Genomic DNA, 25,338 nt, shown 5'->3' with positions numbered 1-25,338 from the left:
ACACACACACATATTATGCACACACACACCTTGACCTCTATGATCCCCTCACTGACTCCCAGCATTTCATTCATTCATTCCCTGCCTCTTTGTCTCCTTCTCCTGATAACTGCTCAGTCACTGATCCTTATATTTCTCCCCTCATTCCCCCTCTCTCTTTCTCTCTTTCTCTCTCTCTCTCTCTCTCTTTCACAGTTCCTCCTCTCTCTGTGGTTTATATACTGCCTCCCTCCTTCTTGTAGCCTTTTCTCTGTGCTCAGGCCTGCAGAATAATCCCCTGTGTGATTTCCCACTCTTGTCTTTTGTCTTGGCTTTGGCATTGCTGCCTTTATCCACCATGACTCTCCAGTTCCAGGACAGAGTGCAGCATCTCCTCACGTCGTACATGCACCTAACAATTAAAATCTGTTTATTTAAAAAAAACCTTTCTACCAATCTCATACATTGTACATACTGACTGGTGCTGGTGAAAAGCTAAAGAGACCATCAAACTCTATTTCCTAGATTTCTTACAACCAGGATCATAAAGGAGCTGCTGTGGCTTAGCTGACACTTATATGCTGGATGTAAAAACAACTCTATGGTTTTATAAAGGTTTCTTTTATATTGGACCAACACAAACAGACATGTTACATTAACATTAATAATAAAAACAATACATTTTATTTATAGGCAGGCGCCTTTCTGAACACTCAAGGACACCGTACATTGTGTAAAAACAGTGCAACACAAACAATAAGAACAAATTTCTTCCGCATTGCTGGAATCTCCCATCATGAATACATGTTTAATTCAATATTTATAAATTGATCTTTGTTAGAAAGTAAATAGTGTCATCCATTCTGCTGAATGGCTTATTGTTGTTGCATTTTAAAAGCTTGGTTTATTCTTTTATTGTTTGTATTATTGTGTTAATGATGATTGATGCAAATAATTTAAGCAGAGCTCACACCAACTCAACCACTTTTAATGCTGTTGCAGCCATTATTTTTAAATGTGAGAGGTGTTGCTGTCAGACTTTTAATTGAAGCAAACAACCCCTTCAGGCCATTTATGCAATGAGCTTACAACAAGCCATTGTTACATTTTATTGTAAGGTGACAACAAGCTGTGGAGACGCCATCAGTCTTTACAGCAAAAGCTACTCAACATGTGACAAATGGCATCTAATGGCCACAGTAATTATGACAGATCAAAGGAGGAAGATGGGAGTCCATATGGAGAAGGCAGTGGTTGATGGATGTGTCATCAAAACACTGGTCAGGAGTCTTAGTCACTATATAAAGAGATGATCTCTTTTGTACCTTCTACATATTTTGAATTCTTCTGTGCTTTAAAAGACTGACTGTATGATGTGGTGACAGTGTTTTACTTCCTGCTTCAGTTAATCACAAGCTCTTCCATCAGTAATCCGCTTCCTGGGTCATCCCGTCAAAGGCCAGTGAATGTGTTTGTGTGTGTATGAATCGTGGAGGGAAAGCGCTCGTCAAAGGTTGAGTCATGAGGTCACCATATTACAGCTGTTCTGCTCGGGCTTTGCACACAAAACAGGGTCATGTTGCATAACAAAGACACAAATCCATGCTTGTTTTTGTGAACAGCAGACCTATGGACAGCATTACAATGGATGGGTTCTTCACAAATTAACATATTGTTTGTGTAATACATCCATTTTTATCACCAGACACCATTTAAATTGATTTTACATATAATTTTGTATAAACAATGTGTTTCATAAGTCATTACTATGGTTATATCTTCACTTAAAAGCAGCATAGAGTGAATACTACTTATCATACTAAGAGGTTTTTTTGGTTGAATCTCTTTCAGGTGATCGAGTCTTTGGGCATCATGATCTACAAGGCTCTGGACTACGGGCTGAAGGAGAACGAGGAGAGGGAGCTGAGCCCTCCTCTGGAGCAGCTCATCGACCTCATGACCAACATGTCCGAGGCCACGAAGGACGCGTGCCCAGACGAAGGTTACGAGGCCACAGAAGAAGAGGACGAGGCGGAGGACGATCCTGACGACCTGTCCAGCGTTCACGGCTACAGAGATATCCTCGAGGTTGGTGCAGAGCCAAGACTCTGAGTTTAAAGCTGCACTCGCCAGCGTTTTCTATTTGAGCAATGGATCATGCATGCAATCTTTAATATGAGTGGTATACTGTAGTGCTTGGTCATATTTTTCTGCCAGAACCCCCTCAGTGATTCCAGGAACAGATTATGTCAGAGTTGTTTACGGTTGTGTGTGAGAAAATGAAAATGTTAAACACTGAACTCTGAACCATGCAGCCTCGGCCCTGGTAGAGAGAGTCATGTCATGTCTCTGTTGTCCAGTGGAGTAGAGAGTCACTGTGTCAGTCCTCACATGGCCTCATACTGTTTACATAATGACCACATACCCAGTCACACACCAACCCTGCTCTCCAAGGAGATGCTTCAGAGCAGCATGGCAGTCTGGCTGGTCCCAGTGGCCACAGAGCTGTCCAGTTAAATTGTTGTCACTGTATTTTTTTCCCCTCAGTCCAGTCGTTCTCTGTGCTCCCTTATTTTACCTTTTGTCCTACTGTACTCTCCCAGCTCGGCACAATAAACAGTGTTTAACATTCATTCAGTTAATGCATTTCTCTGCATAGCATAGCAAAGCAGAGCATAGGGTATTCATAACGTAACATAGTGTAGGATAACATAGCATAACATAACATAATGTAACATAGTGTAGGATAGCGTAGTGCATAACATAACGTAACATAACATGACATCACAGCATAGCATAATTAACGTTATTCTATGCTATGTTAAGTTTTGTTATTTGAAATTATTTTACGTTACGTTAGTAAGCATAATATTACATAAAGTAGCATAGCATAACATAAGGTAAGATAACGCAAGGTAAGGTAATGTAGGATAAGGTAAGGTAACATAAGGCATAAGGCTCCTAGGCTATAAGATCAACGTCTGATCTTGTAGCCTAGAATAAACATTTGAGGAGCTACAACAGTGTGCGGACTTCACCCTTTTTCTAAAAGTTTGCCCTGCACCTGTATTATTATGGATGTGCGTGCTCTATCCTACTACAACATAACTTAACATAGCATAACATAACATAAACATTATTCTATGCTATGTTTTGTTATTTGAAATTATTTTACGTTATGTTAGTAAGCATAATATTACATAAAGTAGAATAGCAGACATAACATAACATATAACATAACATAACATATAACATAACATATAACATAACATAACATAACATAACGGAGAGCGGGTTGCCTGGTAGTTCCTGTGCTCAGTGAAACCCTCTCTAACAGGAATGCTGTCTAGACAAATGGATGCTGAGATCATGCTGAGCACTAATCCAGTGTAACTTCCGTCCCTCTGAGACAGACAAGGACATTATTCTGTCATTGCTGTTGGTGTTGTGTCGTCCGTGTGGCACCAGCATGGCTGACCTCAGGCATGTCTGCCTTGTGAATTGTACTCAGCAGTCAAAAGCACTTTGTTTACAAATGTTTGTGGACATTTTGTTTTTTTTGCTGTGTCACTGAGATTTGTTCACAGTTTGATGTCTCACTCTTGTCTCATGGAGGTGAAGAGGAGACTAAGCCATGTGCAAATTTAGCCCAGATGAGATGAGATAAGTTACCTGAGAAGGACTTTTGTGGTGTTTGTCTAGACTGAAAACTCAGAAAAGTCCCATCAGTCCGATTTGTGACTAAATTTAGGTTGTTGTGATCAGAAACTGCCCTGAACTCTCTTCTGTTCAGTCATAAGAAAACTGAGTCACTGCAGGAACAGAGCAACCTAATTTGACTTACAATTGTCTTTTAGCTACAGTACAGTTAGCTACTGTATATTATGTTAGCTTTTATGAGATTGCTTTTTTTTCTTGTGTGCAGATCCTTCAGATAAAACCACAGTGTTTTAAGATGTAAAAATGCTACCTCATAGATTTAGAAAGCTGTTCACAGATATCAGGGGCAAAAACCTTGTGGTCATCAAACATAGCTGCCAGTCAGTGCTTTACATAACTTTAAAGCAGATATCAGTGGAATGTTTTTGTTAATATAAGTCCTAAATAGTCCTATTTTCCGTCAGCAATCACTTACATGAAGTATTTCAGCCTAAACACGAGTCTCTCCGTCACTCTGCTCTGCTGTAACCCGAGGAGAAAATTTTCCTTGTGGGATACAAGTGTTATCCAATGAGGAGAGAGAACGGCATGAAGGGCTGTGTGTGCAGCCAAGGGATGCGCGTGAATGTGGTGACGTAGCACGAGGACCAATTGATGCCTGACAAGGGCGGGGGCTGCTAACTCATGGTGCGTTCAAAGAAACTCGTACTTTGTGTTTTTCCTTCCTGTGAAGTCATACCAGTTCGATCTGGTACGAGTTCACGGGTCGGAAGTTACGAGTGGCCGTTATAGGGAACTTTCACAGACAACAGGATGGTAAAAACACGAGCTACGGGTTACCTGGAACGCTACCAAGTCGTAGTTGTGACTTGAAGCTGTAACTTACGGTTTCAAAAGCCTGCCTTGAACGCAGCATTAGCCGAAACGGCCGTGAAGCTGATATCTGCTTTAAAATCTCTTTATTGGATATGCGACTGTAATGCCTTTAAAAAAAAGCATAGATATTGATTGCTTTGCATTTCACAATGTGGATTTCCCTCCGTCACCTCTGTGTCAGGTTCGTAATAATAACTGCAGCTTTGTGAACTGTGTACTGAAAATGTCTCTTTCTCTCTGCTTTGTGCTTTCTTCCCTGTAGCTGTGCACAGTTCATCTACCCAGTCTATCAGACGCCCCCAGTCACTACCAGGCGGTGTGCCGAGCCCTGTACACAGAAACCAAGGAGCTGGGCACTTTCCTGGAAAAGATCAAGAGTGCCAAAGAGGTGGGTCTTCATCATGATCAACATCGTCATCAACGCTGTGGGCTTTTACTTTGCAGTTTAAACCGGCAGACAATGTGTTTCCTCCAACATTTGAAAGTAGTAGAGACAATAGTACTCAGCTCTAAGCCTTTAACAAAGAAAACAACTCTTATATAATAACTATAAACCAGTCTAAGTGACTGCAGTTTTCTCTCTGCTTCGGTGTATTAAAGGTTCAAGTGAGGAAATCAGCAGAGCGTAACAGTCTGGGTGAGCCATCTTTCCTGCTGCCTCGGTAATAAACCGTCACTTCCAGAGGCGGGACAGGGTGTGAGCGTGTAATAAAAATGGACAGCAGTCAGACAGACATGTTTGCTGACTGTCAATAAAGGAATTAATAGACATATCAGTTCAGGCTTTCAATAGACACCATGACAATAAATGACTCACAGCTTTCACTAATATAATTGGCTTTAAGCATCTTACACAGTTTGAAACAAGTCTTAGGTCTATGATTTTTGAAACATGTGTGGCAAATGTGAAACGGAAACCCCTCAGGGTCAAGACACTGGTGGTGATCTGAAGATAGGAGGAAGAAAAGATGGAGATCTGGGTGTGATGAGTGTGATGATGTGCTCGGCTTGAGTGGATACGAAGACTAGAGGTCAGAGCAAATGTACAGAAGTGGCAGCTGACCACAGGAGAGGGGAGAACAAGTTTTAAAGTGGCGATATCTGATTGGTCGCCAAACACCTGAAGTCAGCGTATTAAGAGGACTGGGGTGAGAGAGAGAAGAAACAAGAGATTTGTGAATGGAAGTGGAAGGTTAATTACAGGTGCATGTCCTTTATCTTCCTCGTTTTTGGACATGGAGGTGGTAAAACTTGACAATTAGCCATATTCACAGCGTCGCCATCTTTGCTTACGTCGTCATTTGGGGTGGGAATATTCAACGGCGTCTCATAACGTTACCGTTAACGTTAGCAGTTGCAGCTAATGCCGGCTAACTTAATTCAAAGTAGTTTAACCCAAAAGTCGTTTTACTTTGGAATATGGCCCGATGTCCCTTCGGACGTTAACATCCCATGCCTTCCTTAAATCTGTATCAACCGGGAAGCGATGAAAGGAAAGCAGTTCATCAGACTCCCGACGTTTGTACGGCTTGCAGCCAGGGATGCAGCCAGTTATACGGTTTGTTTACCCACCCCGAGTGATGACATAAGGAAAGATGGCGACGCTGTGAATATGGTCAGTTGTGAGCATCAGGTCAAAATACCATCATCAGCAGTTTTGATACAAACCTGCCAAGTGTTGTAGAGTTTCAAAGCAGCTGAGCTGTAACACCCTGACTGGCTGACAGGTTGAACTCTGGGCCTCTGTGGAGAGGGAGTGACGTGTTTGTTGTGTATGACAGACAGATGTGACAATATCTGGAGACGTGCTGACTCTCACTCTGCCAGATCCACTGAGTTCAGGCTCTCTGAGGTGATTCAGACGAGCACGGTGAAAAAATATAGTCATGAGTCTGTTTCCAACTTGCCCCCGGCCCGCATACCACCGAGGATTAATGCCCCCTCGCTGCTTTGATGGCATGCTGTCTGTTATGGATCATGTGTGCATAATATTCAACAAAGGGGCGAAGCAGGTGATTTTCCTCAGTGATCTGTGGAGACGCTGCACAAAACCACTTTCAGGCTTCATTTGCCGGCAGCGGAGAATAAAGACTGTGACTGTTTAAACAGTTTGAACTCAGTCATAATTATTGTTTTTCTATTTGATGGAAAGATTTGAAAAGCAACCGGAGAAAATGAGTATAACCTGATGGTGGATTCTTTCGTCACAGATGCATTGTAGACTTTTCACATCGAGTCTGTTTGTCTGAACACACAAAGACGCGTCCTGTTGTTGTCAGACAGACTGTCTAGTTTTTCATCATCTTTCATTCTCCGATTTGTTTTCCCCCAGAAACATTTTGGAGCTCAGCTGTGGGTTGGAACATTTCCCATGAGGAGTGTGTGTGCATGTGTGTGTGTGTCTGTCTGTCTGTCTCTGTGTGTCTCTCACCTCAGGGTTCCTTCCTGCTATGCACTACTGCTGCTGCCCTTTTAGTGTGCGTAATGCATCTGAATGAATAAAGGGGATTGGGCTGGTTACATAACTCCCTGCTAGAAAACAGTGAGGAGAGAGAGAGAGAGGGCTCTGACTGCAGGGAGGAGAGGGCTGAGGAAGAAGAAGCTTTAAAAGGAGGAAATAAGGGAACTGCAGCCTCTTAGTTTACCCACAGAGAAAAAAGAAGTCGTCAACATCACAGTTTGTTATTTATATAGCAAGCAGACGTACACATTTCTTTTGTTATTTTACTACAAGAATTTAAAATAAAATGAGGTAACTTGTGAACAATCTACCAGCAGATGACTAAACATAAAAGATAATTTAAGATCCTCATGAAGCAAAAACCATGTAATGATTATTATTATTAGCCACCTATTGCATCTTATTCCTGTCAAGTCAGCTGTTGGATTGGCATGACATTTTGTGCAGACATTTGCGGCCTCTACAAGATGATTTGTAGTCACTTGACTTGAGGAGCAGTTCTGTTTTTCTAAGATAATTAACATGCTAAATATTTAACCTGCTTAGCTTGACACTTTCCTTGTGAGTAGTATATTAGCTTCTGGCTGTTAGCATCTCCCTCACAACTTTTGTCTTACAGACCTGCTGATGAGGATGTAGACTCTGTGATATTAGATAAGTTAAAATGCAATAACACAAATGTATATAAATGCTAAATGCATAAAGCACATATGACCTCGCCTCAGTGTCATAAATTAGCACATATGAAAGAGTAAGCTGTTGTCAAGCCTCATGGGAACTGGTGAGTGTGAGGCAAGGTCATTTCAGTTCAGTGTGTGTGTGTGTCACTGTTTCTTTGATTACATATTCATGAATGCATGGATGCACTCATGAGTGAGAGCAGGATGTGTGGGTGTGTGTTGTGTTATTTTGCCTCTCCATCCATTTGTATACATTACTCTATATAGCCTACCTGTATATAAAGTGTGGGAGACACTCAGGATTAAGAAAAGGCAATAACCAGCCCTCCCACCTCCCACCCTCCTCCTAGTCTATATGACACAGAGTCCACCTTTGTGCGTCCACCACTTGCAGCCACAGAGTTAACTCTGTCCCTCCGGCTGCTGGAGAGAAGAGGAGACGCTGAATTATTGTTGATTCACAGAAACCACTCAGGCTCACTCTTGGATAAGCTCTGCTGAGCTGAAAAAAACAAATAACAATGAGAGCAGAGTTACCGAGGCCGCTGGTAATTGCCCTAATTATTCAGGAGGACCTGTAGCAGTGTGACTGTTGGTTTTGTCCACACAGGAGCCGTTTTAATCAAAATGCACAGAGAGCACTTCTCCATCAGCCTTTTGAAATGGAAATACGTGGCTTTGATGAGATGTGGAGTCACGCCGCTCATACCAATGTGTGTTTAAAAGCAGAGGATGAACTCATCTCTCTTTACACTCTTCACTGGCTGCATTAGCAGTGTTTTAATTATAACGGCCAGTAACTGTATAAACCATTAAGCACTTCAGCGTTTTCCTTGTGTAAATGGACTTACTGTACTGTATTACACTGTAGGCACACAAGGCTATGATGCAGCAAAATGCATAATGTTGTGAGAGTGACATTATGTAACCGATGTATTGTCCAGTGACAGCAGCTGCTCTCTGACGGGATGATGTTGGATTGTGATTTCCCCCGGTGAGCAGAGGTCGTAACTTTGAGGTCAGCTGGTCAGACTCCCATGACTGTCTTATCGAACAGCAGTGACGTGAAAACAGCATCACAGATATTAAGACAGAGGGAACATTTATTTTCTTGTCTGCTGATTTTAAACCCTCCCTCACACATTGTTCACTTCTCCGTCTCCTCTGTGACTCTATGAGCAGCAGAAGCAGCAGAGAAACGCTGCTTGGCTCCTTGTTTCTCCACAGATGGGCTGTCACTCGGGCCGACACTGCTGCACAACACTATAATGGCCTCAGGTTGTGCAGGTGCACACAGGTGTCACAGTGGAGCAGCTGGGTTTACCGTTGACTGCGGCTGACATGTAGTCACAGGAGAACTTGGTCAGGAACATGCTGCACCTTTTTGAGGCTGTGGTGCTTATTAATAAAACACCACTGAACCTCTGTGGTGCAGTAGATGCAGATGTTTGGTGACAGAGTGTTGGCATGTTTACAGCTGCTAATTGGACGTAATCACAGTAGATCTAGAAAAAGCATCTTACAAGAGTGTGAGGGTGATAACGTGACAATCTGAACTACAGAAACCCATTTGACTTACACTTTATTCTTTTCTATTTGGCCTCTTTTCTTTCCTGACATCTTATTTTGACATCTCTGTTTTGATTTCTTTTTCTTCTATATCCAAACTATTTGTCTCTGTTTCCACCAGAACCTGCGTAAAATGGAGGCGTCGTCATCAGATGACCCCAGCCGAGACCTGAACGAGCTGCAGAACGCTGACTGGGTAAGCAACAGGACTCCTGACCTCTGACCTCCAGCTATAACTCATCATTTCTGTTTAACCAACCTAAAAGTTCAGGAGGATACAAATCAAAGCCTCCCTTTATGACGTCAGATAAAAAATTCTTCATAACTGCATGTTTGCACAAAGAGCTGTGTACAGAGAGGTCAGAACACAGACGATCGCTCTTGTCCAAATGCGTTCATATTCAAAGGGTTGTGATATTTTCCCATGTCTCCTTTCCCATGGTGCCCTCTGCCTCCTCCGTCAGGCTCGATTCTGGGTCCAGGTGATGAGGGACCTGCGCGAAGGAGTCAAGCTGAAGAAGGTGCAGGAGCGTCAGTACAACCCTCTGCCGATCGAGTTCCAGCTCACCCCTTACGAGATGCTCATGGACGACATCAGGTCCAAACGATACAAACTGCGTAAAGTCATGGTGAGAGTCTGAAGTGAAAGTCACACGCTGCACTTTAGTTCCAGTCTGAAAACAACACTGTTGCTTTGTATTTTCAAGACTGATGCTTTGTTTTTAATCATTTGGTGATATGAATGATAATGTCCAGAGCCAAAACAAATTAGTAAGATAATTAAATGCTGCCTTAAACTGTTGTATATCATTGTTGAGTATCTGTGTGGACGGTTGCTACTGTACATTAGTGCTACAAGGTTATTGAGGAATCAAGTCATTTATCCCTTTTATGGCTCATGCTGTCCTGTTTTATTCTCTGCCCTGTTGTTCCAGGTGAATGGAGACATCCCACCCAGGTTAAAGAAGAGCGCTCATGAGGTCATCCTGGAGTTCATCAGGTCCAGACCTCCTCTCAACCCTGTGAGTGCAACTAAAAGCCAAAGGCTGTTGATTTAAACATTACATCAGACATAATCTACGTACATTGAAAACCTTGGTTGGTTAAAATGGATCACAATATATTCCATGCAAAAAATTCCAATATACTTTTGACATTTTAGACCAGGGGTTTTCAAAGTGTGAGGCGCGCCTCCCTTGGGGGGCGCCAGAGAGTTTTAGGGGAGGCGCGACATGAGAAAAAGAAAAAAAGAAAAACTGAAAACATTCAAACAAAAGATGAGTTACATCATATCACTTGCACATAGGGCTAAATGATTAATGTTTTTGCACTAGCCTATAGTTTGCAATATATTAGCCTATTATACTGCGATATGATAAAACACGATCTTGTACACACAGACTGCGATTATGCTCGACTGTCAGGGAGCAGTCTCACCCCCGACGCGTCATAAACTGACGCTTGGTCAGGGCCCTTTCGCGTTGTGCACTGACGCCCAAGGTGCCCCAATGCAATCCCCTCCGCGGCGATATGTGACGCTCAGAGCGAGTGATCAGAGAGACTGTGTAGCAGGGAGAGCGGAGCTCAGCTGGCCTCGGCTGAATGTAGCACTAGTACGTCGGCTGTGGAATTATTCTGGTTAGAAAAAGAAGAGCGCCGTCAGGTGCTGCGCAGCGTCAGGTATAACTTCATATGAACCCAGCTCAAAGCGACCCGGTGCCTCTCAGTGACCAAGCTCAGATAAATACATTGGATCAGCTGTAGCACCGCGTGTCCTCCCGCATAAAGCCGCAATATACCGCTCCAAAAAAAAAAAAAGATGCACGTCGCGGCGGAGCTGAACAGCTGACATGTGGTCAAGACGTACAGTGGAGACCTGTCACAGTGTCACCTGTGCATTGATATAAACTTCAACCTCAGACTGTCTGCTTCCCAGATGATCACACAGGGAGAGCATGAAGCTGCTTGTGTGATGAGTGTGTTACAGAGTTCTGTATCAATGTTTAGGTTTCGTCAGTGCTTTATGTTGTCATGATAATTAATATATGCTGAGAAACAAGTTTGTAAATCCTACAGGAAAGACCAATTTATTTTTAATGAATCAAATATTGTTTTGGTCATAGTAACTAATTCTCTTCTCTCTATTTTATTTTATTTTTTTTGGGGGGGGCGCACAGCTGTTTATTTTTCATTAAGGGGGGCTCACTCTCTCACACTTTGAAAACCCCTGTTTTAGACCAAAAAAGAAAACGATTAAACCCCAATATTTTGGCTATTTTTGAGAATTTTGACCAAATATGGGACATTTTATTTGTGTTTTTTCCCTCTGGTAGAATAATTATGTCATACAGACACTTTTTTAAGTTAGGTTAAAGGGACAACGAGGAGTTTCTATTCGGTTATAAAAAAGTCTCACGTTAATGTGGATGAATCTCCGCTACCCACACTTGTTAATGGGCCCATTTTCGATAAATATATCGTTCTGTCTCTATCGTTATTGTGTTATTATTAGTGGTGGCGGAGATGCTGGTCGAGCCGACCAGCATTTTTTACTTTCGGTTTCGCAACGAGTCATGAGAATAACGCAGTAGAATCGCCGTTTATGGTCGGAACTACAACGGTATGTGATCGTCTTTGAACCTCTGACTTTAATTCTTGATGAATGAAAACATGAGTCCGTCTTGCGCCGGTCAAAAGAATTTTACGGTGCGCGCGGAGGCTCATAAATGTAGTGTGAAAACGCTTCGCTTTTCCAAAACTCCTCGTTGTCCCTTTAAATGTCTTTTTCATTGTTTTTCATAAAAGGGCATATGGTAGCCTGCTGGTAAAACAGAACTGTTGTAGCTCAATGAAACGCTGCGTTCATCACTTCTCTGTTGATATGACTGTAACATCAGATTGTGCCGGTGCTGCCTCAGCAGGTCACTGTCGGAGGTGAGGAGGAAGAGGCCTGCTGGCTCTCTGTTCGTCTGTGCCAGTTGTTGTTTTTCCATGTTAATTACTCTCTGTCATTACGAGTCTTTTCACCCATCATCATCATCATCATCGTCGTCTCTGCTATAGGTGTCGGCTCGTAAGCTGAAGCCGCAGACTCAGCTTCCTCCGACTCTGCATGAGCGGATCCTGGAGGAAATCAAAGCGGAGAGGAAACTTCGGCCGGTGTCTCCTGACCAGGTCCGCAGAGGGAGACTGGGTACGCAAAACTTCTCTCTCTCTCCGATGTTCCTTCTTCTTTATCAATGCTCTTGTTATTCTTACACATTTGCTGCACACACACATACGCACAATTTCACACCCTCTTGCACATGAAACCATACTTCACTCTGAGATGTACTTTTTTTTTAAAGCTGAAGTATGAAGCAGCTGATCCTCCAAACAGCTGAGCATCATGTGCAGATCACCCAAAATCAGATTAGAAACATGTTGTAGCTTCATTATTTATTTATTATTTTATGATTTACTACACTCTTATTTGTGCCTCTGCTCTTTGCTGTTGTAGCTGAAGCCGCTAACTTTTCACATTTGTGTTGCTACTAGAGGTCGACCGATAGTGGATTTTTAAATTCCGATATAATAACGATAGTTTGGATAAAACAATCCCCCCCCCCCCCCCATAAAAAAAAAAATATATATATATATTAATTTAATTTTTTTAATTATTTTTTTTTTTAAATAATAATATATAGTTATTAGCTAGTGTAAAACTAAAGGATGTGGGACATTGAATCATCCCTGGACCCTGTGAGTGACGAACAGCCGAACTCCACACATGAGTTTGTTTACATCAGAACAGCTGTAGTGAGGACGTGACGCAGCAGGAGAGGAGACTAACTAAACTAAACAGGACACGTTAGCTCGTGGTGTGGTTACGCCGTACATTAACAGGTGACTGTTTCACTACAATTAGCCTACTGTGTGTGGAAAACCCATAGACTGTAAAAAGAAAAACCACGCTGTAATGATCGTGATCGAGTTGGACGAGTGTGTTTGCTGACGGGAGGAGAGAAAAAAGAGAGCGAGACGCACGTAGCGGCCGTGATATGACGACACCGTCCCCGCTGAGGAGGAACTCGGCTGTTATGGAACAGGACCTAAACCAAGTCGAGTAGAGCCCATAGAGCCCAACTTTGTAGTGTAAAGAGCCATTATTGTGCGTCTGCCCCAACTCTGAAGCTGAAGCGGCGCTCTCTCTTTCTCCTTCCCGTCTCTCTCTAGCTGTCCTTTCAAAATAAAAGCACAAAAAGCCGGAGGGGGAAAAAAAATAAAAAAAAAACACTGACTCGTGAGCTGGTGGCGGTGAGATATTTAGCGTGGCAGCCGCCACCACATTATTTTTTGCAGGAACCCTTATATGATTAAGAGAAAATACTACAGTGTTTCTCATTAAATAACAAGAGAGTTTCGTTCCAGTCAGCCCCTCCACCTGCCGCCTCTCTCTTAGTGCGGTCGCACCGCACCGCACCTACTGCGGTCGGTGCGGTGCGGAGAAGTGACCCAGGTGAGGGTACTGTAACAGTACCCTCACCTGGGTCACTTCTCCGCTGCTGCCGCTGCACACGCCCTGTCTCTCTCTCTCTCTCTCTCCCATGCTCTGTGTGTGTGTGAAGAGCAGCCCCGCCCCTCAGTGATCAGAGGGACAGAGAGCGGCAGGGAAGAAGCAGTTTATGGCGCTGTGGAAAAAACTGCAGCCATCGGCCACTATCGGAGCCAAGTTCTGCTGATTCCGATAGTTTGTAAAACGTCCTATCGGCGCCGATTAATCGGCCAAAACGATTAATCGGTCGACCTCTAGTTGCTACTAATCCCTTTTTATTGTTTTGTTTTTTACTATATTGTTTGCAATATAGTGGAAGCTGTACATGAGTAATAATGCTAAGTGTCTGCAATTCTACTAACACCAATACTAATGATACTTAAACCACTGGCTGTGGTTGATTTGAAATCCTATTACAGTATCTCCCAGATGTCAGTGATCTGAAACATCAGCATGTTACACCGCTGCAAGAAAATAACCTCCTTTATATGTTTTTTCAAGTCCTGCCTTAATTTACCTGCTAATCACAGTAATAACTGTCCGATGCCATGACTGTTTCTCGTTGCAGTAATTCGGCCACTTAGCATGTCTTTCAGTTTTGACGCGTCAGGTAAAGTTTCCCTCGCTGCTTACCTGGCTTTTTTTTAAATGAATTATTCGCTTTCTCCTCCTTGTTGTGGCTGCTCATCTGCTCTCACAGCTCACACACATACACACACACACACAGTCCAGACATATCAGCACACACACATTTCATGTCATGCTTCAGTGGTTGGTGATGGTCGGCCGTGATCTGTGGAGGTGAAACATGATGTGGTGATGGGAGACACGGGTCAGCTGGAGGACATCGATGAAGTGTTGATTGGCACACTGGACACACACTGAGGCTGCTGATGTGATATCCTCATTATTTTTTAACAGGGAATTTCACTAACTTACGTAGTTGTTTTTATCTTGCTCAAGGTTATTACGTAATTGACAAATAAGAGCATTACAACCCTGAAGTTGGGGAATAGAAGTATAGAAGATATATTAAATGAATCATGAAGTATCTGATAAAGGCAGACATTGTACATGTGGAGGATTCCCATATTTACATAACTTACAAGAGGAACTATGCAGGATTTTTAGCTTAACTATGCTACATTTTTACCTTATTTAAACAGCTTTGGAGTAATTGTGATGGTTTAATAAATGACATGTAACTTGTTACAGGAGGCTCTCTGCCTTCCACGTAGCGTCTCTTGGCTGAAAACCAACTTTGCAAGATCAACACCCAGCTCTCGTCTCTGCGCACCTCGACACAAACGCACATCATCTCTTGTTTATGACAGATTAAACTACACAAATATACACGTCGTAACATCGTATATGATATATAATGTTATCCACCGCTCTATTGATTGATTTCTCGCCGGCTTCGTTGTAAAGAAATGCACACGGCCGAGAGGAGGGTTAGCAAAACAGTGGAAAAGCGACCAGACTTGCATAGTTCCCCTTTAAAATTGCAATTGCAATTTTTTACTTAAATGTAACAGAACTGCATCACTATCGATGTCCTCTAAGAGTCACTCTCCATTCTTTTAATTCTGCAAAATAACAAGACAAAGAGCTGACAGCCATTGTTTAGTAAAATGAGCCAGATTTATTGCATTTATTCTAACCTCTGTCCAGAGATTTTGTCAGAGGAGGCGATTCTAACTTCCCATTAGCATCTGTCCGTCCTAAAGGAGGAGATTAAACTCATCTCTGGCTGATTGAAACACATCACACTGCCTCACAGGCGGATTGGGATTTTTAAAGGGCTTCACTGCTCTGGGGGATATGGATCCAAGCCAGTGTTTAGACACTGAATTAATGGGCAGTGGTGGTTTAAATTATATAATATTATCCATCTGTGTTTTATATATTTAATTTCTGATTCTTTTTCTGTAGTTCAATTCCTGCTGAGTACAGTTTATGCTTATGTGTATATCTTTGAAAGAAGATACAGTATCTCTTTCTTTCTCTCTCTCTAGACGTCATTTTGGTGTTGACAATGACAACATACTGAGCGATTGAAGTGTAGAAGTGTCGACTCAACAGCTCATATAGTCACTCTTATCCCCAGCTGCTGTCAAACTAATACTCAGTGTTATACGACTCCTGAGAGACTGTTCCTGGTAGTTGCAGGCTGCCGATCTCTAAACGCTCTGCAAAACATGATGTCACCTTGACTAAGTGCACCATCCCTCAAACACTCGACCGCAGCGATGTGAATCTCAAGCAGAATTCAGCGGCCAACTCTGTCTGTGTCTTCAAGTGTCATCAGCTTTAGACAAAAATGGTCCTTCGTGCGCCTTTTGCAGATTTTAATCAGTGTGCAGAAGGATGAATGTGCAGCGTCGTGTGTTTCACAGCTGTGGACACATTTACTGTATTATTCTCTATAGAGGAAGTCAGGATTATACTTCGCTCTGCGCTCCCTCCTTGCTGCAGCCAGTGTCTCCCATCGCACCACTACAAGCTTTATCACCTCATGCTCACTCATTCATGCTGGCCAATAATGTGTTTCTGTGTATGTGTATGTGTGTGTGTGTGTGTGTGTGCAGTCTCCCCTCTATAAAACATCACAGGGCGCAGTTTGACTCTCCTGCGCTCCTGTGTGTTTTATGGGGAGTGTGTACATACCCACACACACTTTTAATGACCATGATTAAAGCTTCCTGTCTTGTAAGAAGAAAAAATACGACTTCAAGGAGAATCTCACTGCACAAGACTAAAGTGCTGTTGCTGTACAACTCCTGGAGATGTTGTATGATGATTTTTCCAGGGTTTCATTTTGTTGCTTGATGGTTGTTTGAATTTTTCATCTCCCAAAGTGAAACATGTCATCAATCTTTATAGGAAATAGTTTGATATTTGGGGTTTGAGATAAGATGATAGACAGAAACCCACCACTCTTGTGGTTAAGTATCAAGATAGAGTCAGGAGTTTATCTCCTCTGGTTGATCGCCTCCTGGCTCCAGCTTCATTCTGGATGCAGAAAAACAACTCAGCCAGGACAATAGAGATCATATTTCCTCAAATATCAAACTGTTCTTTTAAACTTTTCTACCAAAACATGAAGACTGAATTACAAAATAAAATAATATGATCATCACAGATCATTGGGATCTAACGCCGAGGACAAATGCTTTTATAGTTATCCTAATGAAGGAGCTGTCCCCTTTTAGGTTTTGGCAAAACTCGCAGTATGCCTCAGGATTTGTTCCGTACAGGACTAGGTAAAGTATGAGCAACGCTGTGGTTCAGAGGGCCTTGTTCACCTTTAACCCAGTGGCCCCTGTCTGTCTGCCTCGCTGGCTGTTAACTAATATCTCCTCTATGTGAATATTTGAACTGCTCAGGCCTACAGTATACTATAGCTGAGATGCAGACAGAGCAGACAGGCCCAGCTGGTAATGGCTGGTTTGTTTGTCTTTAGGGATCTGACGTGGTAGATGAGAGAGATGGGTGTAGTTCAGGAGCAGATGATGAGCTCATGTGGTTGATGAAAGGCCCTGAAAGGACCCAAGAGATCGCATCAGCCCTGGCTCTTTATCTGCCCTTTGCAGCACTTGCTTGTCTCCTCTTCCCTCACTCTCTTTCTCTCCCCCTTACCTCCCTCCCTCCCTCCCTCCCTCCCTCCCCTTAAACCTTCTTTTTTTAAAGTTTATTTAATTCCTTCTTAAATTTTTGCCCTTAGAAATCACAATTAGAGTGAGACAGCTCGGTAGCTGGTTGGTTATCACGACTCCTCTGTCTGTGTCCTTGTTTGTGAATGGGAGAATTTGGTTTCAAGGATTTTGAAAATCCCCAAATAATACACCACCAGGAGAGAGAATCTTATTTTAGGAGCTCAGAGACTAAATATTTCATCAAAGAAGCATCCATGCTCTGTGTGTAACACCGGCCTGCTCCTTTGCCCCAACCCCCCTCCCACAAGACCAACTTAACTTGCCCTTCCTGCCCTATTTTCTCTTGGGATGGGTCTCAAACCTCGGTCTTCTGTACCAGGATTCATTGCATCTTTTCATCTCGCCTCATACATTACTTTCTCAAAACAGAACCTGTTTTCCCATTTTTGGGGTGAAAACAGGACAATCAAGTAAAATTTGAAGACAAACTAAGGATGCAAGGGATCATAAGAGGAATTGAGATTCACCTCAGGTGTGTTTGCTTCCTATGTCTCAATAACGGTTTCCTTCTGTGGCTCTGTACAGATGAGTTTAGTCCGTACATGGGCAGGAGGACGTCCAGCTCTCTGTCTCTAACCAACGGCAACTTATCTCCCAAACTGGAGCCCCCCGGATGTCATTCTGCACCCCAGAGGAAAAGGCTCCTGAAGGCCCCCAGCCTCGCCGAGCTGGACAGCTCCGACTCCGATGTCAGTATGAGTTTGTGTGTGTGTGTGTGATATTTTAGAAAATAGCGTCTTGCATGTGCAGAGCAAATGATGATGGTGCTTTGTGTGTGTTCCACGTATTCAGGATGAGTTTGTTGGGTACAAGTCAGCCAGCAGCTCCAGTGTGGCGACGTCTTTGATGGATGACACATCCCCAGAGTCGGCACTGGGGAAGAAAAGTGAGTGAGGATTTATTTCCCCATACCTGTCACAGCTCGGTCGCCCCCTCAACAAAACCCCCAATGTGACAGTAATCGATTAGTTTTAATCTCACAACCTCTGCAGCATGTTGTCTCTCGGCACTGTTTAAAATCCTTTTTCCTCTTTTTGCCTCTCATACATGTCTTTTCCTTCTTGTCTGTGAACACCAGCCCCTCCAAACTTCCTGCCCATCTCCTCTACACCTCAGCCAGAGAGGCGTAAGACCCCCCAGAGGAGACACTCCATCGAGAAGGAGACCCCGACCAACGTCCGTCAGTTTCTGCCGCCGTCCAAACAGAACTCCAAATCTCTGGTGAGTCACACCACGTCTTTTCCTTTTCGTTATGTGTCCCCATAAACCAGTTTATTGAAGCACCGACTGCCTTGAAAGGACAATTCCAGGCAAATTCAACCCGGGGCTATAGTTTCCTAATATTTTAGGTCTAAAAGAATGAATCTGAAGATTTTCTTTTTAATGCCTCTTGTTATGCAGTAATTCTGTCGGTCCCCGCATTGCCACAGTAGCGTATAATGAGAGCGGACAGATCTCAGGCTGTGTAGGCTTTTTACATCCCACAAAAACGCAAATTTCTTTCACAGACAACGTCAGATGGCTATTCAAACATGCACCAACAAGTTGATCTGCTCAGTATGTTTACAGCTAGATTAAATAAATATATATAAATAATAGCCAGGCTTACGCTTACTGCTACAAAAACCGTTGTGCATCCGAGTTGATAAATTAAACGTGAGCTTCAGACGACCTGTAAACATAGTTAGCCGTCAACTTGACTCTTGCGCGACACTTTCCGAGATTGTGCGAGACTTCACAATACTTTATATTACAGATCTGTTTACAAAGACGTCGGCTTTCTTCTAAACAAACCACTCGTTGCATGTTTGAATAGTCGTCTGATGTCGAAAATCTTCAGATTCATTCTTTTTTACCTAAAATATTAGGAAACTAGAGCCCCAGGTTGAATTTGCCTGGAATTGTCCTTTGTGACCGAAGCCTGGTCACAGTGATTGTGTCCAGTAATTCAATAAGAAAGAGAAACAGAAGGAGAGATGGAGGATGGGAAGATAAGAGGAACATCAGGCTCAGGACCAGGAGGGACGGATTGAAACTAAACACACACACTGTCGTCTCTCTGAGCCTTTTGTTTGTGTGACATGGTTTATATCCCTGTCCTCTCTCTATCGCCAAATCCTCTGTGTATGTGTTCACTTTGTCTGTGTCCAACTCAAACTTCAGGGTCCCCTCTCTCCACACACCTTAACCCTCTCTCACTCAGGTTGGGACTGTAGCCTCATTTCGTCCCTGGATCCCCTTCCTCCTCCTCTTCCTCCGCCCTCCTCCCTCCGCTCTCCACCCTTTGCGGAGCTCCCACCCTATCGAGGCGTTTGCGTTGGGGTTGGTGAAGGCAGTTTTTGCTCTGTGCTGGAGCGTTTACGTCAGTGGAAGACAGTCAGCCAAGGTTTGCCAGTCGGCCCTCAGTCAGCCCGTCCCGGCAATCATAACCGTAGCTGCCCATCCTCTCCTAATGCTTCCTGCTTCACTAGAGACCATTCGCCTACAGTAGAGCAGGCTGCTGCCATGGTAGACTGAGTACAGACTGAGCTGTGATCAAATATCATTCACCTCAATGCTTTGGATAACATCTTAACACAAGCGCAGTAGCCGCAGCTAAATTATATCAAATCTGTTCTAGTATAAAACAAATAATTTGTTAGTAAATTAGATTAATGTCAGATTTTATCATCTGATTTTTCTTGATTTGAATCACCAAACTGGATTTTTTTTTTAAAGGTCCCATATTTGACTGTTTTTCTGTGTTTGATTGGTGTTGATCCATAAGAAGATATATTACCATCTCAGTGTAGTTTAACATCTTCTTTATCAGGTCTCTCTTTGGAGCTCTATTAACAAACAAAAAAAAAAAAAGCAGGTTGGTGTCAGCCAATCAGAAGGGAGGAGGCTCTGAGGCTTACTTCTAATTGGCTGACTGTTTTCTGATAAAATAAATATCAGATTTCAGATAAAGACTCCAAAGGATCCTGTGAGGTTGGACAGTGGGTTCAGGTGGGTGGAGCTTGGTCAGGCTGAGGGTGGAGACTGTTTTGTTGTGACATCACAAAGTTACAGGAAGTCCTGACGACTGGTTTTAAAGCCCTGTTTCTGAATACAGGTTATGTGCATTTTCCTGTGGGCTGAGTGGTTTGATACTTACAATACAGTATTGAAATAGAGTTTAGAGGTGTTCTACTGTATAAGAACAGATGGAAATATATATGGGACCTTTAAGATCAGTTTTCATCCAGTGCCCAAATGGGATGACAGGAAATGAAGGGAAATAGAAATGAGGAACAAAGGTATCATTGCAGTTCTTGATTTGCAACTTACATCCTCATTCCTCAGACCAGTACAGAGCCTAAGACCTATGCTTTTACATATATAAAAACACTATTTAGGATCTTTGTTGACCACATTTATGAAAACGTCTGATGCCTCTTCCACATCTTGCCTCTGGTTCACTAACAAAGCAGCGTACTGTAGCTGTCAGGAGTCATGAGATGAGCACGGACTACATTGCATCACCTTGGACAATAGCTGTCAGTCGGTGGCTCATGATGTGTGACTATTAAAAAAGCCGGTGCATATTCTCATTTGTCCAGGTCATAGTATTTCAAAGGAGGTTAAATCGATAGCAACTGGACTTAGTTATTTGTCTAGGAAGACGTTTCACCTCTCATCCAAGAGGCTTCATCAGTTTATGTACGCAGCTGACCAGGCTGGGACTGGTCCAACTATCTGGTGTGGAGACTCACTATTTAACCTCTTGTGTGGGCGTTTCACAAGGGTGATGACCCTTGTGAAATGAGAGGTGAAACGTCTTCCTAGACAAATAACTAAGTCCAGTTGCTATCGATTTAACCTCCTTTGAAAAGACTATTAAAAAAGGCTTTTTACAGGAAACCATGAGCAGCAGACAAATAGTATATAGTAGCATTCATACTTTTCTTACAATGTAAATATAATGTGCTCAGTGAACTGAACAAAAAAAGAATGAGCACATGAAAACAACTCCTCACATTGCAGCACAGCAAGTTTGAAATAGCAAAGATGCAACAATGATTATTTTTGAATAGTAGTGAAAATATAGAGAAGGAAATAAGAAACCAAACAAACATCTTGGTCTGTGTGATCAGACATGAAACCAGCAGTGTTTTTCTAAACCAACCATTACACGGAGGACTGTGCACAGGTGCTGTGGTCGTGTTCAAAGACTGTTCAGCGCTGGTGGAGTGTACAGCTGTACTGTCTGATGAGGTCGCCCACATCTGTGTTTATAGTAACAGTTTACCTGTGAGAGCTGAGCAGGAACATCAGCAGTAGACACACACCAGATAAAAAAAAAACACCACAGCACAGCCCAACAGTTTTTTCTCTGATGAATCCAGTCATATACAGTAGATTTAAATACTTTTTGTCAACGCTTTAAGAGGAGAAATCAAGCTGGACCTCTTCAACATCCACGCCATGACAGTTAATCATTTGTATATTCAGCATTTGGAAAAATGATGAATGAATCTGAGGCTGAATCTGAATTCATAAAAAATACCAATAAGGCGTTCTACAAGAGAGTCAGTTTCCAGTTTGTGTTTTCCCTGCGAGGCTTTTGAAAACGTGTCTTCCCATCAGTCCAGCTGTTTGCACATCACAGCCCGTCTCTGAATCTTAGTCCAGCTTTGTCTTCAGTGAACAATTAGACATTTTCTATGGCGCCTCCAACACATCCTGGATCCACACAGGCTGCTCTGAAAGGTGCAGAGGGACAGCTGCTTGTGGCCTGAATGATAACACTGTGTTGAATTCAGCGTTGCCAGAGCGGCTCACTATTTGTGTGTGTGTGTGTGTGTATGTGTGTGTTTGCAGGAGGAGTTTTGTTTCCCTGTGGAGTGCTTGTCTCTGACAGTGGAGGAGGTGATGCACATTAGACAGGTGCTGGTGAAGGCAGAGCTGGAGAAGTTTCAGCAGTACAAAGACATCTACACCGCCATGAAGAAAGGAAAGGTAACCTGTGTGACACAACAAGTGGATACAGTGACCTGCGATCACTTATAGTGGCATCACTCTCAGTGAATATTATTATATTAATATGTGCGGTTGTACCAACCTGGCCTTCACCAATAATAAAACAGAAAACATATTTTCCTAATGTGACAAAATAAAAAAAAATTGATTCTAATATTTTCTTCATCTCCGTTTTTCTCGTAGCTTTGCTTTTGCTGTCGAAGCAAAAGGTTTTCCTTCTTCACCTGGTCCTACATCTGCCAGTTTTGCAAAAAGTAAAAACATTTTGATTCATTTTTATTTTTATTATTTATATTATCAAGAAAAGTACACACACACTGTCATTGAAGCATCCCTGTTCATCCTCTCTGTTTTCCCTTGCAGGCCTGTGTGTGCACAGTGTTGCAAAAAGGTGCGTACGACATCCAAAAGCTTTATGTTTTCTCTGAGAGCTCTTGTTTCACTCTAAGATAAAGATGCAACACTCACACTTGCTCCTGGCTCTGTCCCCTCAATCATAAGAATCCAGACCAAAAATAGAGGCACTATAAAAAAAAACTGAAGATATTTTTCCAGGACTCATATTTAATATCTTACATTACGATCAAAATGGTCTGAAAGCCTCTTTTAGAAATGAATTGAAAATACGGGGGTTCATAATCAAGGGTAGTTTGTCTCATTATTGTTTCTCTTTAATTATTCTGCGTCTTCTTATTTATATTCATACCCTTCCCCTCTAACAGATGCGGCTGCCGTCCAAACCTTACTCCAGTTTACCCATCTACTCCATTGGCTCAACAAACACCCTCCCCAGGGAGAGGATAACGGCCATGGCTGCCGTAGGACAAGGACTCTCTGTGGCTGCAGGGCCCGGCCTGTCAGCAGAGGGAGGGGCCGTGGCACCCCTTCCTTTGAAAGTAGCACCAACAGGAGCATCTAAAAGAGCTGGAAAAGCTGCCGGAGCAGCAGCAGCAGCAACAGCAGCAGCAGCAGCAGCAACAACAACAGCAGCAGCAGCTACTTCTACTAAATCTGACAAATCCTCCAGTAGCCCACAGCGCCACGGCATCCAGAAGACCATGTCTAAGTAAGAGCTATAAATACACTTACTCAGTTACTTTACAACACTGTACAGTATGTGTCTGATCTGGACAGAAACAAGTTGCTGTTGTCATTATTATCGCTTGTCCAGATTATTTGTATAGTGACCCTCAAGACATAAAACCTATAGATTACACAGAGCATATTCTCAAAGCGCTGCAATTCCCTATACTTCACATATAACTGCGCAAAAACCACTAGACTAGACACACGTACAAGGTGAAGGCCCTCAGCCAGCACTGCAGCTATTTGGGTGGCTATTTGTCCTCCTCATCCAGGGGATTATCAATACTCTGTCACTGACCTCTAGTGGATAAGAAATACTATTACCAGAACAGGTGCTTATTAATATCCTGTCCATACTCACCAGCCAGAAAAGAATCAGACCCAGGTTACTCCCAGGCATTTCAAATAGGAAAACTAAAAATGTCAGAAATAGGCAATTATTTATGGATAATATTCATGCTAAGCACAAAAATTTTTCCACAATGAAAAATACATACATTTTTGTTCTAATAGGATGGTGAGAGCCAGAAAGTCAGGTAGTAACAAAGAACGACATGCAACAAAGGGTTAGGGAAGGCATTCGGTAACAATATGTGTGGCCCGTGACCACTCAAATGGATGGTTTGAAATAAAAAACAAAGACAAAATGCAATGTGTACAAAATACAAAATAATAATAACCAATAGTTTTTTCTGACTGTGCATGCATCCATTTCCACTCCTGTCTCTGTTCTGTTTAGGTTTTCCAAACACGGCTCTTTGAAGTCTCACGAGGAACTGGAGCTTCCCCCAGAGCTGACAGAGGACTGGGCGAGCATGGAGGTGTGTGTGGACTGCAAGAAGTTCATCTCTGACATTATTGCCTCCAGCAAGCACAGTCTGTCACTGGCCACCAAGAGGGCTCGCTTAAAACGCAAGACCCAGTCCTTCTACCTGTCCTCCCCCAAGGGAAGGGAGGACTACCGGCCCTCTGAACGAACAATCAACGAGATCTGAAAGTACACAAGTCCCTCTTTCTATCTGTCTCTCTCTCTTTTCTCTCTATCTCTCTCTCTCCCTCTGGCTGCTTTCAGCTCCAATTGCACAAAAAGAAAAACTCACTGGATATGATCTTTACTGTACATGTATACTTCAGTCGGATAAAGCTGTCAGAGCGGCCGACGTGGCGGTTGTGGACTGTGTGGTTTTGTTGCTGTGTCCTGATCATCGTGTACAGCTCCTCCTTTTCTTTTTTATGGTATCATAGATGGTCCTTTAATCTCTGGCCACAGACTTTTGACTTTAAAGAGACAAGAACAAAGTCCCTCAAAGTGGACTGGCCCTACAACCCCCCCCCTCTCTCTCTCTGCAGGCAAAAAAAGCATGGTCCACCTCAACTCACATTCAAAATCAATAATAAGCACAAGAGAAGACGAAGGACTGATGTGTGTTTGACTTCCTCAGGCACTGCGCCGCAGGAGACACGCGAGCTGCAGAGAGATGACGCGGTAAACTGAATGGTGACGCTCGGTTTACAACAGAAACTGGAATATTAAACTAAAGGTTTTTTTTTTTTTTTTTTTTTTTTTTTTACATATGTGTGTGTACAGTAAATGATTGTTCGATAAAAAGTTATTTTTATTTTGCTAACTAATCGTACTGGTGTTCTTCAGGAATCAGAGCAGAAGTCTTTGTTTCCTCATATCTGTTTTTGTTTTCTTGCAACACAGTTAAAAAACATAATCTGTGTTTATTGCAGATTTAGTGCCAAATAATTACTTCCTTCTCATCT

General features: G+C 42.7%; 1 protein-coding gene across 1 annotated transcript; it reads left to right on the top strand.

The window, feature by feature from the left end:
* Positions 1–1,938: 1,938 nt before the first annotated feature.
* LOC310998893 (protein spire homolog 1-like) lies at positions 1,939–24,882 on the top strand. The gene is made up of 14 exons (XM_083989145.1): positions 1,939–2,067; positions 4,778–4,903; positions 9,347–9,421; positions 9,690–9,854; positions 10,161–10,247; positions 12,289–12,418; positions 18,004–18,167; positions 18,271–18,364; positions 18,557–18,699; positions 22,324–22,461; positions 22,666–22,736; positions 22,846–22,873; positions 23,205–23,548; positions 24,308–24,882. Exons 1-14 carry the CDS (start codon positions 1,945–1,947, stop codon positions 24,561–24,563), a joined length of 1,944 nt encoding a protein of 647 aa, XP_083845271.1. The 5' UTR covers positions 1,939–1,944; the 3' UTR covers positions 24,564–24,882.
* The last annotated feature ends 456 nt before the right edge of the window (positions 24,883–25,338 follow it).

Source organism: Trachurus trachurus (genome assembly GCF_905171665.1).
Source record: "Trachurus trachurus genome assembly, chromosome: 16".
Taxonomy (NCBI): domain Eukaryota; kingdom Metazoa; phylum Chordata; class Actinopteri; order Carangiformes; family Carangidae; genus Trachurus; species Trachurus trachurus.
Note: the sequence above shows the minus strand (reverse complement) of the source record. Positions and strands in the feature narration are given on the sequence as shown.

Bases quoted from the DNA above. Each gene is read 5' to 3' on its own strand.
- LOC310998893 (XM_083989145.1), top strand. From the start codon at position 1,945: ATGTCCGAGGCCACGAAGGACGCGTGCCCAGACGAAGGTTACGAGGCC. The intron at 4,904-9,346 runs GTGGGTCTTCAT...TGTTTCCACCAG, and splicing joins AGATCAAGAGTGCCAAAGAG to AACCTGCGTAAAATGGAGGC. The intron at 9,855-10,160 runs GTGAGAGTCTGA...CTGTTGTTCCAG, and splicing joins ACAAACTGCGTAAAGTCATG to GTGAATGGAGACATCCCACC.